The 18,741-nt window shown below is 37.1% G+C and overlaps 1 protein-coding gene across 7 annotated transcripts in view; it reads left to right on the top strand.

The window, feature by feature from the left end:
* The window catches only part of HERC3 (HECT and RLD domain containing E3 ubiquitin protein ligase 3), a 98,358-nt gene that overhangs the window by 39,826 nt on the left and 39,791 nt on the right, over window positions 1-18,741 (top strand). For all 7 annotated transcript variants that reach the window (XR_001598984.2, XM_036227711.1, XM_016161051.2 and 4 more), the window contains 11 exons: window positions 110-269; window positions 3,631-3,707; window positions 4,516-4,737; window positions 5,703-5,794; window positions 6,571-6,701; window positions 7,265-7,425; window positions 9,303-9,379; window positions 12,849-12,973; window positions 14,423-14,482; window positions 16,896-17,007; window positions 17,411-17,600. Coding sequence is in view for 6 of the 7 variants with exons in the window: in XM_036227711.1 (XP_036083604.1) it covers window positions 110-269; window positions 3,631-3,707; window positions 4,516-4,737; window positions 5,703-5,794; window positions 6,571-6,701; window positions 7,265-7,425; window positions 9,303-9,379; window positions 12,849-12,973; window positions 14,423-14,482; window positions 16,896-17,007; window positions 17,411-17,600 (1,407 nt within the window). In the remaining variant the exon portion in view is untranslated. The remainder of the gene's footprint in view (window positions 1-109; window positions 270-3,630; window positions 3,708-4,515; window positions 4,738-5,702; window positions 5,795-6,570; window positions 6,702-7,264; window positions 7,426-9,302; window positions 9,380-12,848; window positions 12,974-14,422; window positions 14,483-16,895; window positions 17,008-17,410; window positions 17,601-18,741) is intronic.

Below are 18,741 nucleotides of genomic sequence, written 5' to 3'. Positions count from 1 at the left end.
AGATTTACTGGCTCTCTTTGAAAAACGAAACTGCTAGGAAGATAATTCTGTGTAAGATAATTCTCTGTTTCTAGGTTGTACATTATCAATGTGGTTTGGTCTCTTTCAGAGCAAATTGGAGCTTTGGCAGATCAGAACATTGTCCATGTGGCATGTGGTGAGTCCCACAGTCTGGCCCTCAGTGACCGGGGCCAGCTGTTTTCTTGGGGTGCAGGGAGTGATGGTCAGCTAGGACTCATGACTACCGAGGATTCAGTGACAGTGCCCAGGTAAGAATGTCACAGAAAGGAATCTGTGTTTTCACATGTCAATATTATTTCCTGCTGTTGCTTTGTTAGACTCCTTGTTTTTGTTTCTGCTTTCATTTAGTTGCTACTCCTTTGTGCCACTGCTTTGCTTATACTGTTCCAGAACTTGTCACAAATATTGTAATTATTTATAGAAATATATATTTCAAAAAATGTGAGTAGTTTATGAATTTTATTATAGTAGCCTAATTGCTAGCAGAGTGCTTGGAACTTGGTAAATGTTTGAATAAAAAAAGCATATTTTCACATACTGGACTTAATAACCTTTAACTTAAAAATCACAAGCCTAAATCAATTATTCAATTAAGCCCTTTAAACTAGAATCACAAGGCCGACTTGTTATTCTGATCATAGGCTAAATTACCTCAAGCATTACAAACAGCTAAAATACCAAATATGAGTTCTTTAACCAAAAATACTAATACGATGGTTTTGGGTCTCTTGAATATTTACTTAATTCTAAACCATAGATAATTTAGCTAAATATTGAACAGATGTTTCACCACTAAGAAAAACCCAAAAATATCGAAGTAATTTTCAAGTGGACTTTCTAGTGGTGGCATCTCCGTTCGTTGAGGGTTCTTAATGATCAAAGAGTTTATTTCCTTCATTTAATTCCTGTTCTATTATACTACAGATGTACAACATACCCTATTATAGTCCTCATCACATTCTTTGTAATTATTTACTTAATGACTATTTTCAGTACAAAGTTGGGAGCTCTCGATGGCAGGAGACCTGGACTGTTCACCGTAGCATCACCATTTCTAAGGGAGCCCAGTACATACATTGCTCAGTACAAGTCTGTTTAATAAGTGGCCTCTCCTCCCCTGCCCGATTATCGCCCCCTTTAAAGGACAATATATTCTTCTTCCTCTTCCATTTTGCCTTTCTGAGATTTTTGTCTCTTTAATCAAAAGCTATTTTTAAAAAAAGGAATATGAAGATAAGAGCTATTTGATTTACTTCCTGATTTAGAACAGGTAATGTCTTGGATTCATTACTTTCAAAAATTAATTTTAGTTTTGAGAGAAGAGGGAGAGTGGCAATAAGAAAAAGGGGATACTGTATTTTAATGAAATTGTGGAAAAGGTTAATAACATTAATGATAAAAGTATTTCATTTGTTGATGCTAAAGACTCAAAGATTTTTTAGTGGCATTTTGATTCTACAAATGAAGTAATCTGTGTTATAGTAGCAATTTAATTTTCATTAGCCCTGTCAGAATTATGGAAGACTTCTGAGACTTTGGTTTGTGTATAACTTTATATTATAACTTAAGTGAGATAAATTCATTAATTTATATCTTAGTATTGTGGAAAGTAACATAGCTTTGAAGTCAGACAGCCTCATATTCCGTTACTGCTTGTGTTACCGTTAGGTTAGTGACCTTGGGGAAATTGGCTTTTCTAAGTCTCTGTTTCCCTACTTAAAGATAGAGTTCTGTATTGTGTACCTTTACAAAGTTATCAGGAGGCTAGATGAGATGAGTACTAAAGCACAGTGTAAGCTTAAACTATGTGTATCCCACGCTCTTAACCTCCAGGATATAACTTTCCTATTGCTTATTTTTGTCCTTTTGACCTGCTTTCTTTCTGTAATTGTGAAGGCTGTGACACAGGGAATGGTGACCCATAAAGGGAGAATCGTGGGGAATTTGAGTGGAAACTGGCCTGGAAAAAGGGCTGTTGCTACATAAAACTTCTGAAACATTCGTCCCTTATGTAGTAACGCACTTTCCAGTTTTTAAAAATAGTGGGGTTCTACCAGCTGTTGACACACATAACAACTTGAATGAATGTCCAGGGAATTATTCTGAGTGGGAAAAAAGCCAATCACTAAAGGTTACCTACTGTACGATTCCATTTATATAGCATTCTTGAAATGACAATGTTAGAGCCGGAGGATAGGTTAGTGGTGGTCAGCACCTAGGGACGGGGAGAGGGGATGAGTGGTTGTAAAAGTACAACATGAGGAATCCTTGTGGTGTTGGAATCGTTCAGTATCTTGACTACGATGGTGGGTATATGAACCTACACAGGCAATACAATTAATATACACTCAGAAATGAGTATAAGTACACCTGGGGAAATATGAATAAGAATGGTAGATTGTATTAATGTCAGTATCCTGGCTATGGTATTATATCCTACAGTTTTGCAAAATACTATCATTGGGGGAAACTGGACAAATGCACAAGAGATCTCTCTGTATTATATTTTATAACTGCATATGAGTCTACAATTATCTCAGTGAAAAATAGTTGGGAACTATTTGGTACTAAATGCATGCGTGAACTCTATTTTACCTTTTTTATGTCTCAGAAAATAAAACATTAACAAAAGCACTACCTACCATTCTAAATAATCCCCCCTCCCCGCCCCTATCTTCTCAAATACCCTCTCCCAAAGGCATGTCCATCTGACTCCTTCGTTCCCTTGTCATACACTTAATGAAGAGGAATATGGCAACTTGTAAAGTATTAGAATAGAGAGCAGGAGATCTTCCCAGGCTGCCCAGTGCCAAGCACTTCACATGGATGTTTTTTCATTTAATTTTTACCACAACCTGGGGAAGTAGGTACTGTTCTCATCTGTCTTTCACATGAGCAAGCAGAGGAGTGGGATTTGAAAAGTAATCATATGATCTTCCTCTTTACCATCCTAGAAATTCAGGGTTTGAGGTATTGCTCTTATATTTTTTTAATTGTGGTAAAATACATATAACATAAAATTTACCATCTTAATCATTTTTGAGTGTGCAGTTCAGTAGTATTAAGTATATTTACAATGTTGTGTAACACAGGGGTCCCCAACCCTGGGGCCGTAGACCAGGGTCTGTAGCTTGTTAGGAATCGGGTTGCACGGCAGGAAGTGAGCAGTGGGCAAGCAAGTGAAGCTTCATCTGTATTTGCAGCCACTCCCCAGGACTAGCATCACCAACTCAGCTCCACCTCAGATCATCTGGCATTAGATTCTCATAGGAGCTCCGGTTGCTGGTTCCAAAAAGGTTGGGGACTGCTGGCATAACCAATCTTCAGAACTTTTTCATCTTGCAAAAACTGGGAATTAACAGAGGATATGGTAATGGGTTTAAGTGCAGAAGAGTTTTTTTTGTTTTTTTGTTTGTTTTTAACAGTACCTAAAAGGCAGAAGTTTAGTGAAGGACCTAATAGAATTATATCATGTGAGATTATATATTTGATTTTTAAGTCTTTTAGGAAACATGATGTTGTTTATTATAACTGTTTTATTTAGTCTGGAATATTTCTGATCATTGTTTATGAATGCCCTTCTTAAGCATTAAGCCTTTTCTGTTTTAGGTTAATACAAAAGCTGAACCAGCAGACAATATTACAAGTTTCCTGTGGCAACTGGCATTGCTTGGCTCTTGCAGCTGGTAAAGTAACATTGAAATATATGCTAATGTTATGTTAATTTTGCAACCAATTCTTTTTGAATTTTTCTATGATGTTATCAAACTGGAAACCTTTAACTGGTTAGGGTCTATGCATTCCTGTTGGACAGTGACAGTTCTCAGGAAGCCTTCATGTAGCTCATACTTTTGTCACAGTGTGGGTGATGGTGAAGGCAGTCACCTCTGCTACTCCTGCTCTCCCACAGGGGAAGAAAAGCATCAGGCGGGACTGTATCTAAGTGTTCTTGAGCATACAGAAGATTGGTTTTTCTTAGCCACAGCTTACTACCACGCTCCATTCCACTATCAAGCCCCCAAATAAATGGAAAAGGAGTTAGAGAAACCTAAGCCAGCAAGTAATAGTGTATTCTGTGTTAGAATAAATTTGAGGGAAGTCTGCACTAACATGTCTAGTTCATAGCTGGACTTTATGAAGTCCTAGGTCTCATGGTCTTGGGGTGGTCAGAACTAGTTTAGCTTGCTTAGTAGATCTAAACCTGGTAATTGGTCTATTCAGAAATGAATTGGCTTAAACATTTAATTTGTTTTTGCATGAATGTCAATAGCCTTTGAAGAGTAGTAAGACTCAGCTTATCTTTCTGTTGTTATGACAAGAGGAGTTTTGACTATGATAGTCTTAACAGCTGCTGTCGGGTGGGTCTGGTGAATGTGTGGAGGCGACTAACAGTAGTTGACCCTACTGGGCAACTGTGGTGTTCTAAGGAGATTATTTTTGTGGATGGAACTTGTATTATTTCTGCTAACACCAGTTATCCTGTTATTGTTTCAGATGGCCAGTTCTTCACCTGGGGAAAGAATAGTCATGGGCAGCTGGGCCTGGGGAAGGAGTTCCCCTCCCAAGCCAGCCCACAGAGGGTGAGGTCCCTGGAGGGGATCCCGCTGGCTCAGGTGGCTGCAGGAGGAGCCCACAGCTTTGCCCTGTCTCTCTCAGGAGCTGTTTTTGGCTGGGGGATGAATAATGCTGGGCAGCTAGGACTCAGTGATGAAGAAGGTATGTAAACTCTTCATATGCACCTCTTGGGTTCAAAAGCACATTTATTTAATGCATGCTTCTTGAGGTTCTCCTATGTTCTGGACCCATGTTAGATACTGAGGTTACTGCAATGTACAAAAAACCAGATAACACCTAGGCTTAGTGCAGATCGTGTATAGTGGGTGGAAGCAAACAATAACAAACCATTAAATATATGTATTATGTCAGAGAGTTTGAGAGGAAAGTTTCCTGTTTTATATAAGGTGGCCTAGGAGGGCATCTTTTATAAGAGGATGTTTGAGCAGAGCCCTGTAGTAAGTCAGATAGTAAATGAGACATAGATATCTGGGCGAAGAATGTTCCAGTCAAAGGGCACAGGCCTAGCAAAGGCTCTGATGTGGAAAGGTACATGGCATGCTCATAGAAGTTAACAGAGCTGGAGGTCAGAGAGGCAGTGTAGGCCCAATGATATAGGGTAGGGCAGAATAAGAATTTTGGCTTCTCACAGTGAGAGGGGAAGACATAGGATTTTGAGGAAAGGACTAATTTCACTTGAGTTTGGCTACAATGAATCCAGGGGAAAGCTGGAAGACCAGTTTGGAGGTAGTGGGAATGAATCGGATTTTGTATGTATTATGAAGATGAAACCAATTGGTTTTGCTCATTGTTTGGTACATGGTTCAAAAAAGGAAAAACTGAAAAGATAAAGATGCCATTTGTGAAAAGAGAAAAATGTGTGTGCATGTGTGTGTGTCTGTTGTGTGTACATGTGGTTGGGGTTGGTGAGAAGAGTTGGGGAGTGTTAGGAAACCATGAGTTAGTTTTTAGATAGATTAAAAATGACAACCAAGTGGAGGTGCAGGCAGGAAGCTGAATATGTGAGTCAGGAATCCAGGGGGACCCAGAATTCCTGCTAAGATAGCTATGTATATTTCATCTCAAGGGCAAATAGTAGTGACATTCTGACATTTATCTTATTCTAGATCGTGAGTCTCCTTGTCATGTGAAACTCTTACGAACACAAAAGGTTGTCTATATTAGTTGTGGAGAAGAACATACGGCAGTCCTCACAAAAGTAAGAGATTCTGGAGTATTCTGGTTTGTTTTGTGATGCTTTGGTGCTGGGTATGACATGAGTGATTATCATTACATAATTATTTTTGATAGTGTTTTTTAGAAAGAGTAGTGATGGCATTTAAAAAGTAATTCAATATAAATAACTTTAAAGTGTAGTATATGTAGCAACATTGTGTTCATTTAAAACAAGCCATTTAACCATGTCAAAAACCGCAATGTAATTAATGTTTTAAAACGATGAACCTATTTCTTTTGCTTCTGAAAGTCACATCTAGAGAGAATGAAAATGTATTTTCATGTCAAACAAATACTATTATAGATTCACTTTAATGCATTAGTATTTGTTCAAGTACAGGTCTTAAAAATATATCTTACTTAACAAAGAGTTTGTGGAACATTTAATTTCCTTTATGTGAATGATAATGCAAAGTCATCTCATTTCACCTATCTCTTTGTTTTTCTTTTTTTTGTTGTTGTGTTTGTTTTGCTCTCCGACAGATCACTATACTTTTAAACAATTTTCAGAATTTATAGATGACACACATTCCCTAGAGCAGTGCTGTCTTTGTTCCATGAAGATGTGGTCTTAAGTTTCTTTTTTATTATTTTTCTATTTAATGACTCTTCCAAAGAAGTGAGGTTGGCCAAGTATCAAGTGAACGTAGTGTTCCTGTACAGACCATTGTGATATTGATTTTGTATACAGAAGGTTTTAGAGGAGTGTACTTAAACTCAGTGATACAGTGCAGTCATGTGGTGTTTGTTTCTTGTTAGAGTGGAGGTGTTTTTACCTTTGGTGCTGGTTCCTGTGGGCAACTTGGACATGATTCAATGAATGATGAGGTTAATCCAAGAAGAGTTCTAGAGCTGATGGGCAGTGAAGTAACTCAGATTGCTTGTGGCAGGTGAGTGCCCCTAAAAGCTTCCTAGTATCTATCAAGACTCAGAAATAGGGCTTGTCTTTATAGTGATAGAGAATGTTATTAGACCTAACCACCATCATTTTAAGAACTCTTAACTGCATGCATAACTATGGTGAAGGTTTAGAGAGAGATCCGAGCAGGTCAAGGCAAGGAAAGGTTTTAGATAAGCAAAGCGACGTGGGGACATTAGGCTTCTTTTGGGATAAAGAGTAGCAGGATATGGAGAAGACATGAAGAAAGGACGTGAGGGAACCTCAAAGAACTCTTGGAAATTTTGCTTGGTCCAGCCTCCTTCTTTCCTCTCATCCTAGAGGCCAAATGCAGCAGGCCGTCCAGCTCTTTTTAAGTCTTACTGTCCTCCCCAAGATGTAGAGCATCAAAGAAGGATAGTATTATGGAGAGCCAGCCATTGCAAAAAGACTCACATATTAACATAGGGAGGCTTTCTGAGGGCACACCTAGGAATTGCTGTGCTCACATGTGGACATTAAAAGTCTGTCTAGCCATATTTAGTAATTATTTTCAATTTTATTATTTTTCCCCAGACAACACACACTAGCCTTCGTGCCTTCTTCTGGACTCATCTATGCATTTGGTTGTGGAGCAAGAGGTCAATTAGGAACTGGACACACTTGTAACGTTAAGTGCCCATCTCCTGTGAAGGGTTACTGGGCCGCCCATAGTGGCCAGCTTTCAGCCAGAGCTGGTAAGAGTGATTTTCGTTGGAATTTAATGATATTTTAAATGGTAAAAACAATTTTTTAAAGAACATGTTTCTATTTTTTTACCTTGAGATCTTTTACCTCGAGAGGGAATGAATAAGAGGTATTTTCTTTTAACATTAATCAATAAATATTTGAGTACTAACTATCGCACGAGGGTCTGTAGTTGAGACTTTAGAGAATAAGTAAAACAAAATGTTGTTTTGGCCCTAAGGACCCTGGTAGTGGTATGTAAATTTTAATTATTATTGTTGCTAGGAATGAAAGTTAATATTTATTGACTACTTAACCAAGTTCTATTACTATGCTAAGCACTCAAAAGAACTCTTAAGAAGTAGTGGTTTTTATCTTCATTCTGGAGATGAGGAAACTGAGTCCTAAGGAAGTTAAGTAACTTGCCTAAGATCACACAGATTCTGGCGGCAGGATTTAAACCCAGGTTTGCCTCATTATAAAGCCTGTGCTCTTAATGCTTGTACTATGTTACTTCCCTTGCTATTATTGCTATTTTGGTCATAACATTTTTTTCTTCTCTTAAAAAGTAGTTAAATAGCACAATTCCGTTTCCATTGGAAATCTAAATAAGGCAGTCACCCACTGTGAATGACCTGAAATAATAAATCCAGACACCAAAATGGAGCTGGAAAGCCATTAAAAAGAAGCATGATTTAATAATAATTTAGATTTTGACATACTTGTGGCTTGGTCAAAATTGCTTCTTCAACAATAACAATCATAAGTTCCCTATTGAATTATAAGAAATTTTAGGCACAAACTTCTCAATAAATATTTGTGGAATGAATATATGAGCATCTAATAAATAATGTAGTGGAACTTAAAATAGAAAATGAACAACATTTTCATTTTGGCGATGTTCCGAAAAGTGGAAGAATGGCTTTGTGTCTTCTGTCATTTGTAAACTTCTTTTTCTCCAAGGCATTATACTCATGCTAGGAATGAATATGTTTAAGAAGCATACTAATTATAAATACTGAAGTTTTTTATAGGTAAATTTGAAACCACCAATTTTTGAAGTTTCATTATAACCTAACTTATTGATCATAACTTTGTGCTAGGATGTTTGCCAAAATGATTTTATAAGTAGGTAAATTTCAATTTATTATGTAAATACTGTGGTTTTAGGAACCTTCATGGTAATGTGGGAGCACAGAGGAAGGCATCAAGGATTATTCCAGTTAGAGGAAGTTTGAGGTGTGTCTTAAAGGATGATTTGGAGTTAGCCAGGTAGAGGACTGGGGGAGTGGGCAGTGGCGAGTACCGGAATTGTACAATTCCAGGAGCTCTGTTCCAATTATGCTATAGAAGGCACCATTCAGTGTGCGCTGGGGGTGGTAGAATGAAAAGGCACAGAGATATGAAATAGTGTGGTGTGATAGAAATAAAAGCAATATGGTGATATTAGAATGTCACCGTGGACACAGTGTGATGGGAAATGAAACAGAGATCTTTATATGGCAAGCTTCATCCTGAAGGGGCTAGGGGGCACCACACTCAGATGTCGACTTATATGTTAGGCATATGTTATCAGATATGGTAGTGACCGTTTTATATTTCAGGTCAGTGGCATGACAGAGTTAGAATGAAGAATAGAAATGAAGTCGGGGTTATCTGGCGTTTGGAAAAGGGGCAGAGGTGGGGTCAGAGTGGAAGATACCATTTGATATATTTATTTTTAACTGAAGTAGAAACAGTCCTGGGAAGAGAGCCAGGAGAGGTTTCTTCTCTGACATAATTGAAATTAATAGGAAACCATCTGAAGCATATTTTAGAATATTAGAAAAGGGGATCAAGGAAAAACTTTAATTATTGAAAAGTATGCTGTTGAAAATTTTTTTGACAGATCGCTTTAAATATCATATTGTTAAGCAGATCTTCTCTGGAGGAGACCAAACTTTTGTACTTTGCTCCAAATATGAGGTAAAATTTTCTTTTGACTATTATTTTGGGGGTGGAATAATGGTGAACCAATATTTATTCTAACAAATAATTATCTGTAAACATTAATAATTACATGAGACCAGTGTTACTCTTTGTTTCTATCAATTTTATCTTTGCTTTCTACCAAATAAGCAAACTAAACCCTTGAAGACGTTATCTCCATTTTGCTCCCTTTAAGTGCCAATGTTTTTTCTGGTATTTTAATCATAGAGTTCTAATTTATAATTTAAAATTATTTATTTATATTTACATTCGTTTACAAAAGAGATTTAAGGAGTCCTAGAGAGTCCATGCTTACTTTGGCATTATTTGACTTTCCATTTCTTTCCCTTTCCCATGAAGTAGCAACAGATGCTAGGTGTTCGTGAACTTAGTGGGTTTCTTTGATGTGACTGAATATATCCTAAATGTAAAAGAGATACCCCAATATGCAGATATCCTTTCTTATTTATAATCCTTTCATAGCACCCCACTAAAATTTCCCTCGTGTTGTCTCCTGCATCACTGTAGTGGTAAATCAGGAAGAATGACATTCCAGTATTTTTCCTGGTTGAAAGGTACAAGAGAATGTGGTCCAAGTAGCTGTGACAGTGACTTAATTCATTGCTCTGTTCCTGGACAAGAGAAATTGGACCCAAATCACCACCGCAGATTTGTTTTGCAGCCTCCACCCTCTCCCCTGTTCTTACGCTTTTCTCCTCATCTTTCCCTTGCCCACCCTTCTATTTAACAAACATTTAGGGAGGACTATCCATATGTGATGCAGTAATCCTTATCCTATCCTGGAGGAACAGGAAAGAGATGTTCCTGTTCAGAATTGGTCGGGAAGAAGATGAGGATCTGTGGAGACAAGGGGTTCTTTCAATCCTGAAGACTCTCCTTATTAGTCTGATACTTTGCCATCTTTAGATATGCAATGTTCTTACGTTCTAGTCAGTGTAATTCTATGCTTTTGGTAGACAGGATTTTGATGGAGCCTAAGGCTGCAGGTTGGACCAGCGAAAACTGACAGATATCTTCCAGGTCAGCAGCTTGGAGAAGGCTTTGTTTAGTGCTGCCATCTGGGGCAGCTTGGAACTCTGGCTTTAGATCTGTTTTAAGCTCAGCTTCAGTGCTTCACCGAGAAATCTTGAGGAAAGCCGAGATTATTCCATGTTTCTTTAAGATGTTAATAAAGCAAAGTATGAAAAGCACTGAATCTCTGCAGGTTAGTAACTTTTTGCCCACAAGTAGTAGTGTTTGAAGTATTTCTTTTCCTAAGAAACTGACTTTAATATTATCCAGCTTTCATTTTCCTGGGCGGTTCAACATAAAACTTAGTTTCCTTCCTTTTGCAAATATGTTATCTGACATATGTAGTTGAATTTTAAACTTAATTAATAAACATCATTGGAACTGGCAAAACATGGATGAAAAGGAAATGCAGTAGTGTAGTGTTAATGAAACAGGGCAAGTTAAAGAACTTAAGAGTGGTATGCATTAAAAACGTAAGAACAGAAAAAGAAATTTAAAAAGAATAATACTTAGGAAGGTTTTGCTCTTTTTTTTGAAACTGAAACCTATACACTTTTGTATTTGAATTATTAACCATAGATCTTTGCTTAGAGATAGAGACTGATCAAATTGTGTTTACCCTGTTACTATATTACTTGAAGAATCAAAGAATCAAGAAAAAGCGTCTGTATAGCAACAGGCTCCAGTTTTGTAAAATACCGACTCATTTATTAATGGCAGGCCTGAGGTGGAAGAAGCGAGGGGAGGAGTCATGTTCAGATACTCCTTTGCTACATTGATTTTAGGTTTGGCAATTTAGTGAGGGTACACCATAGCCTCTCTTTTTCCTTTCATCTTATTCCCTGGATAGGCTAGAAGAAGAGAAATGTAGTTGGGATTGTGTGTGAGAGTGTGGATGTGTATGTGTGTATTTGTCTCAAAGCCTGGTAGGTGACATAATTCTCTTCCCTAGAACAATTATTCTCAACCTTGATTGCCTATTGAGATCACCTGGGAGCCTTAAAAAAACACTGATGTCTCTAGAGATTCTGATTTAATTGGTCTAGAGTATGACTTGGCCACCAGAATTTGTGAAACCTCTGGTGATCTAAAGTGTAGCCAAAGTTGAGAAACACTGTCCTAGACCATTTTTCCCTTTTTGGCCTGTATGTAATTAGAAGGCATGGAAAGCTGATACGTTTTCTTAGGTCTTTAGGTGCTTCTGAAATTGTATTCCAAGGCATCTGTGGTTTATTGGCCATACAGTAAAAAACAAGAAAATAGCTCCATGACTATATTTTATTACAAGTATGCATTAGAGTTTATGTTCAGCTGCTTCTTGAATAGGGAAAGTAATTAAAATTCCTGTAACGATGGTTTTAAAACCCGGGTAGACAGACAGTCTTGTATGTGTGTGCTAAAGTGTCTACTTTGTCTTACAAATTTTGCTCTGTAATTCAAGATGACTTTTACTCCCTCCATAGATGTCCATGATCATTTTAGTAAAATAATTATCAACCAGATGATCGAAAACTTTGGCAAGCGTCTCTGATTTGTTACATGCTCTACTCCTTTCCCCTTATAATGATATCCTAACTCATAACTCTGGACAAAAACAAGAAAATTTACTTTGAAAATTGTGTTTTTATGTGTAGGTGCAAAGGAGAAATGCACCTACATTGAATTGATGGATGAATGCTTTTATTAATACTTTTTTCCTTCCTTTTTTCTAGTAACTAGTATAAGAGGTATAAAGCACTTTCAGCTTTTTCTTAGATCTAGATCAAGAATAGGATTTGGGGAAAATCAGTTGAAAGAAATTTTAGAAAATAAAAGTGCTTATATTGTTATTAAAATCTCACTGAATAAAGGATGCACAATGCTGGGCAGCATTTGGAATTCTGAAGACCATTATCGACAAGTCCTTTTTGCCACCTTTCTTAAAGTTTGTAGCTATATACTTGGAGCAAGAAATTAAGAGACATTAAGTTTTTATAGTTTATTTGCAGTGTAGATTATAACTGGACTTTTTTATAACACATTTTATTGGAATTCAGTGAACATGATTAATACTTTGAAAGCCTTGATGTTATAGTGATTCAGAGTAGAGAGAAAAGAAGTCTGTCAGGAGCTTGAGGTTGGGATGTCTGTTTAGCCAGTCCTGAGTTGACGCAAGGGGCTTGTCCTTAGCACCTCTCTCTACCTGCCATTGGATGCAATATGAAGGAGTGAAGCGGTTTCTTGAGAACAGTCCAGCTAGGAGTTGTCAGGAGCTTATACTCACAGCAGCTGAAGGATCCAGTGCCTCCATTCTGAAGGGTGGGGGCATCTGGGCAATGCACCCCAGCTCTCGCAGTAAGTGCAGCACAAAGTGGAGAGTATGTCGGGAGGAGGAGAAGGGGAACGATCCATCCTACATAATTTCTCTTTTTTACTGTTACATTTAATCCTCCAGAATTCTTCTCCTGCTGTTGACTTCAGGACTGTGAACCAAGCACATTACACCAGTTTAATAAATGATGAAACCATAGCAGTTTGGAGACAAAAACTCTCAGAACACAGCAGTGCAAATACAGTCAAGTATGTTACTGCTTCTTTTCATTTTATTTTTTCCAAAGTGTACTGTAGTCTTCTAGCTTAGTGATTTTCCCTACTTCCATATTGAGGTTATGAATATAAATGGTGTTTCATGTCTTAGGGAATCATATCTTCAACCTGTCTTGTTCAGATCTTAAAAATCCTAATGAGGGCCTGAGTTGGCATTTCTGCTAAGAAAACTCAGTGTTATTGTTTGACCCCAAGGGTTTCGTCATGTGCATAGTATTTCCCAAATCTACGACAGCTTTTATGTAGCCTAATATGAATAATTTCTAGCATTTTCACATTCAAAATGATTAGTTGAGATGGCAATTCGCTGTTTAGTAGAGAAAAATAATAGAGTAAAAAGGGTTGAAGGCTTTTATCAAGTTTATTTTATTCTTAAAGGAGAGGTTTTTTTCGCACATTTTTATACATTTTTGTTGGCTTTCTTTAACATTTCTGTTTTTCTGTAGAGTCTCATTCTTGGGAATGAATTACTCACACTATGCATTAAGTGGTAGTCATTCCCAGAAATGCATATAACACACTTGGCTTTATGTGTCAATCTCAGTGGAGCCTGCAGTTTGGGGTACACTGGGGTGGTCGGGAATGCCCTAGAGCAGCTCATGGCTGTCCTCAGAATTCCTCCGACTTTAGGTGTCTCTGCCGAGAAATTCAGGCCAGAAGGTGGCAGGGGAAAGGGGACTAGACTCCCTGTTGTGGGGGGTGAGGAGAATGTACCCTCACTTTGTTGGTACCATGACACTTTGCTGATTTCTCAGTTTTATTATTTATAAATGAAGGGATGGAAGAAATTATCTCCAAAGATCTTTCCTGACCCAGATTCTGTGATTAGCAGAGGTTACTGCAGCATTTCCTCAACCATATATTTCTTTCCTTCCCTTTTCCTTATACTGAATAAAATGCCTGACATGCAATGTCACTCTGCGTCCTTGAAAACTAGCTATTTTCCCAGGTTCTGGGAAAGTATGTCATAGGAATAAACACTCATTTCCCTTATTTTCAGTTTTTTTTTTTGTTTTTTTTACTCAAATGGACAACAAAATAGAAGGAAATGATTTTCAGTTACTAATTTGCAAAGATAATTTCTTTGGGAGATAATAGCTCAGCTTTTATGGTTTTAGTTTGTCTTCCTGTCCGGAGGTGAGGTGGGGAGTGTTTTAGACGGTTGGTGGTAGAAGAATGTTCAAGATCATTAGTAGTTGTGTTTTTCTTTTAGTAGATTTTATACTCTTTTTATTTTAACATGACTTATAGGAAACAAGTTCTTGTCCATTTTAAGATGTGACAAAATATTTTTTAAAGCAAATGTACATTTTTCTGGCTAAGAAAGAGCTGCTATTAATGAAACCCTAATCTATTGCTGATGCTTAAATAAACATTTATTTGTAATTATTAAAGGCGTCCTCCCTTTTTCTCTTTGAACAGTGGTGTTGTACAGATATTATCTTCCGCAGCCTGTTGGAATGGAAGTTTTCTTGAAAAAAAGTAAGTGACTTATTAGAGTCTTAAAAAATACCTGTATGTGATGAAAATACTTAACTCAGCAAAGGCCGTGAACAACTTGTTCTTTTTGATGGAGGTTGGCCTTGAGTCAGTGGATAAACTGATGATTTGTGCAGAAATCGGAATACCTAATAATGATGAATGAGAGGACATCACAAAGGGCAATGATTACCAAAGAGAAAGAGGCTATATCGCAGAAAGAGTCGGTGTAATCCAAAGTAAGATTTTCCAGGGTTTTCTAAAATGTTATTATCCCCACCATTCATATAGTATTTATTCTTAAATTTTTAATTCTTTAAAAAATCTCCTTGGTTTCTTTGGTTTGCTTCTTCACAGGTTTTTTTTTTTTTTTTTTTTTTCCCCAAAAAGGGTGAGTTTAGGGGGAGGTCTACAGAGACTTCAGGGCTTCTTGAACTCAGGTCCAGCCCAGCTAACCAGGAAATTACATTTGGGTTGAACTCCCAGGTAGTAAGTAGAGAGTGTTTTTTGGCTTGGCTTTATCCCTTCTGCAAATATTCCTCTCAGGAACCTGATGCAGCAGAAGGGTCTTGTCATGGGTTTTGATCTTTGGTGAGTCTAAGTCCTGAGCATCTCTTAGTTCTTTTCTGCCTGTGACGAGGCTAATAAAATCTTAAGAAGATTTACACTTCAGTTCTGTGAGTGAATCTCACTCTTCCCTCCTCACAGAATTTTGAATTTTGTCTGTCTTGAACTGGGTTGCAAGAGGTCACTTCAGAAACTCCCTTCAGCTACAGTTAGAGATTGCTAAGTCACTTACTCGTATCACTAGGGCAGCTGGAATGAGCTTGTCCAATTCATTTCAGAATCAATACTTAGTTTTTTCTCTGCGGAAAAATTTTCTGGATTGTGCTGATGTTGGTCTTTTAGAACAGCGGTTTTCAACCAGGCTGGTTTTACTTCCCAGAGGACATTGGCAATGTCTAGTGACATTTTTGGTTATTACAATGAGGTAGGGTGTATTGCTGGCAAAGGCCAGGGATGCTGATAAGTATCTCACAGTCCCACCCACTCGACAAAGAATTATTCAGCCTCGAAAGTCAATAGTACCAAGGCTGAGCAACCTTGTTCTAGGAGGACAGCTTTTATGAAAATTGGGAATGAAAACCTGGCTCTTGGCCATGTTTGTTAGGTTATCCATCCTTAGTATCGTGGACTCTATCGAGCTGTGGGTAAAACTTTTTTTGAATTGACAACTGTGCTATTTCAAGAGTCCTGCTCCTCCAGCTTATGTAGAATACATCATAGGAAACCAATTAAAATGAAGACCAGCATAAATATGTGTAAAAAAATTTTTCTTTTTGTGTTTTCTTTTTCTTAACAGCATAGCAAAATTACATCTAAGCATATGGAAGGGTGCATATGGGATACCAGGATTAAATTTTATGTTTTGGGCAGATTTATTTTTAGAACAACAAGGAAGACCCATCAAAGCCCAAGCATCTCCTCTTGATTTGACCATTTAGGTTCCAGTACATATAATTATGATTTTTTAAAAAGTTAGAAACTCTACTTACATTTTTATAAATTATAACATAGCTGTCAGAGGGTGTTAAGACTTTCGGGATGTGTCCATTACTCATAAACAGAAACCTGTTTTGTAATAGATGGTTCTTTTGTAGTTAATAGATGTAGTTAGTGGTATGCTTTAGTGGAAATTTAAAAGAGACATTCTCTGAGTCTCTAAAAGGCCTAAGACTATTTAAGATTGGAAAAATGATTAGTTGCTAGGAAGTTAAAAACAGTAGCAGTGAAATTAGTCCTTGGGTGAATTTAATTGTATCCCTTGTGATAACTAAGAGAGACATTAACTTTGCATTTGTTGTAGATCTGATTAAAAAAGAAATACTTTGTTAAGAAAAGCTTTAAACAAGGAGGTTCCACTTGCCAGTTGTTGATGAGTGGGCCAGTTTGCACAGGGAATTTACTTATTTACTTATTTATTTATTTACTTACTTACTTACTTACTTATTTGTGCATCTGGGCACAGCGTCCACATCTAGTTCAGTGTACCACAATTATAGAAATGGCCAAAAAAAAAAAAACACACACAAGAGTAAATCAGGGAAATAACAATCGCTTATAAACTTCAAGATGGCCTCAAATTGAAATGATGATCCTTGTATTTTGAGTCAAAGAAAAAATACTTGAAATTTTTAAGAATATCTTGAAAAAGGGATTCTAGAGAGGCTTATTTCATGAGACTTCCCCAAAGTGTACTATTTTTTTAATTTTTTATATTTTTTTGAATATCATTCGCCAGGTCAAATTTAAATCTGATCAGTATGGACAAGCTATTTTGTTTACCTCTTTATAATTCCTGTCAGGATGTTTGCTTTATTTTTCTTTTATTATGCACCTTTTTGTTTTTGTTTAGAATTGATGAACATTTTAAAACCAGTCCCAGAATCCCTGGGATTGACCTGAACTCAACTAGAGTGTTATTTGAGAAGTTAATGAACTCTCAGCATTCCATGATTCTGGAACAGGTATGTTTTTCACACTGACAAAGCACATGTTTAAAAAGGCATCTTTTCATTGCAATAATTCAGCTTTCAAGAGAAAAAAGATGAAAAGGCAAGTCTTGTATAAATCTTAACTTTGTAAAATACTCATTTTGGGAATTTGACCTACCTTTAGCGTTCTTTTTGGCTTAAACCATTCTAAGGAAATGCCCCTCCAGAGTGTGAGGTCTGCATGGGCAGAGGTCTTTGGCTTTTCTTTTCATTGATGTACCTGGAAGGCCTACGTCAGCGCCTGGCTCATAGGAGGTCCTCAGTGCATCCCGAGTGAATGAGAGTTGAGAATCCATCAAATAGTGTATAAATTAGAGAGGAGGTAACTAGATCTCATGTGTGTTTGAATTGCTCAATACTCTTTTCTCTTACACAGATCTTAAACAGCTTTGAAAGTTGTCTGATTCCTCAGTTGTCAAGTTCACCACCAGATGTTGAAGCTATGAGAATCTATTTAATACTGCCTGAGTTTCCCCTGCTCCAGGATTCCAAGTATTATATAACGTTGACTATTCCCTTGGCTATGGCCATTCTGCGACTGGATACAAACCCTAGCAAAGTATTAGGTGAATTTGCTAAACTTAATACCAGTGTTTTTCTGTTTTTATTTTATTGGTGTTACCGCTGGCTCTCAGTGTCTTAAGAACCAAGAATCTATTTTTTGCCATTTAATATCCTTAACATTTAAATATTTCTTTCTTTGCTGTCAATCTCTAACTAGCTATATTTGTAATTTGAATAAATTGAGCCATTATTTCGGTTATTTGAAATGATTCACGCCAGACTAATCTTGATTTTTAAATATTCGCAAAGTTATATTATCCAACTTTAAACTATTTTTTTTTTCTCCTACACTTGCTAGTAAATAATGCCTCAAAAATGAATGTCCATTGGTTGGTTTTACTTCTATACCTAATTTAGGGGGTGGGAGTGAAATGAACGGTTTTGGTGGTACACAGGTCTCCAAAAAAGGAGAGGAAGACAATTACCTAGTGGAGACTTACCAGATGTTTGTTTTGTTTTTCTTTTTTAGGACAGTTGAGTCCACACTGATTTTTGCAGGCTACGGACACTTTGCTGAGATAAGAACCTTCCGTTCCTCAGTGAATTGGACAGTGTCTCTTATGGGAGTAGCGCCTGAGATGTTTTTATTAATCAAGTGCAGGAAGTCTGTCACCTGGCTTTTTCCTTTTTTTTTTCTTTTTTCTTTTTGTCTTCTGGTAATTTTTTTTTAGGTGTTCATTGCAGCTCAGTAACTTCTGCATTCCCTGTGGACTAGGATGTTACTTGAGTATGGTCTCCCCATGAGTAGAGAGACCTGTGTTGCTGAGGATGGAATACTGGCCTTATATTGCTTCCACCTTTGCAGAAGATATAAAAACAGAAATAATAATGAAAGCCCTGGAAATATGTTAGCCCTTAATTATTCATTTAAGATCAAGCCCTTCGGGGCATATTTTCTCAGATGTTCTAATAGGTGGAGGAGTTGGCAATCAGTAAAGGAATATGGTACCTGACTTTTACATTTTATTTTTATTTTTTTCATTTTAATTTATTCAGGTAGGGTGGCACAAAGAGATTAGAATTGTTTGGTTTTACACTTTATTTTTGACTTCTAATTATGGAAATTTAAACTTAAAGGAATACCTCAAAGTAGAAAAACACTAGTTATCCCTCACACGAATTCACGATTATCAGTATTTTGCC

This window comes from Rousettus aegyptiacus, unplaced genomic scaffold (genome assembly GCF_014176215.1).
Source record: "Rousettus aegyptiacus isolate mRouAeg1 unplaced genomic scaffold, mRouAeg1.p scaffold_m13_p_10, whole genome shotgun sequence".
Classification (NCBI taxonomy): Eukaryota; Metazoa; Chordata; class Mammalia; order Chiroptera; family Pteropodidae; genus Rousettus; species Rousettus aegyptiacus.
This window is presented reverse-complemented; position numbering and strand designations above follow the sequence as displayed.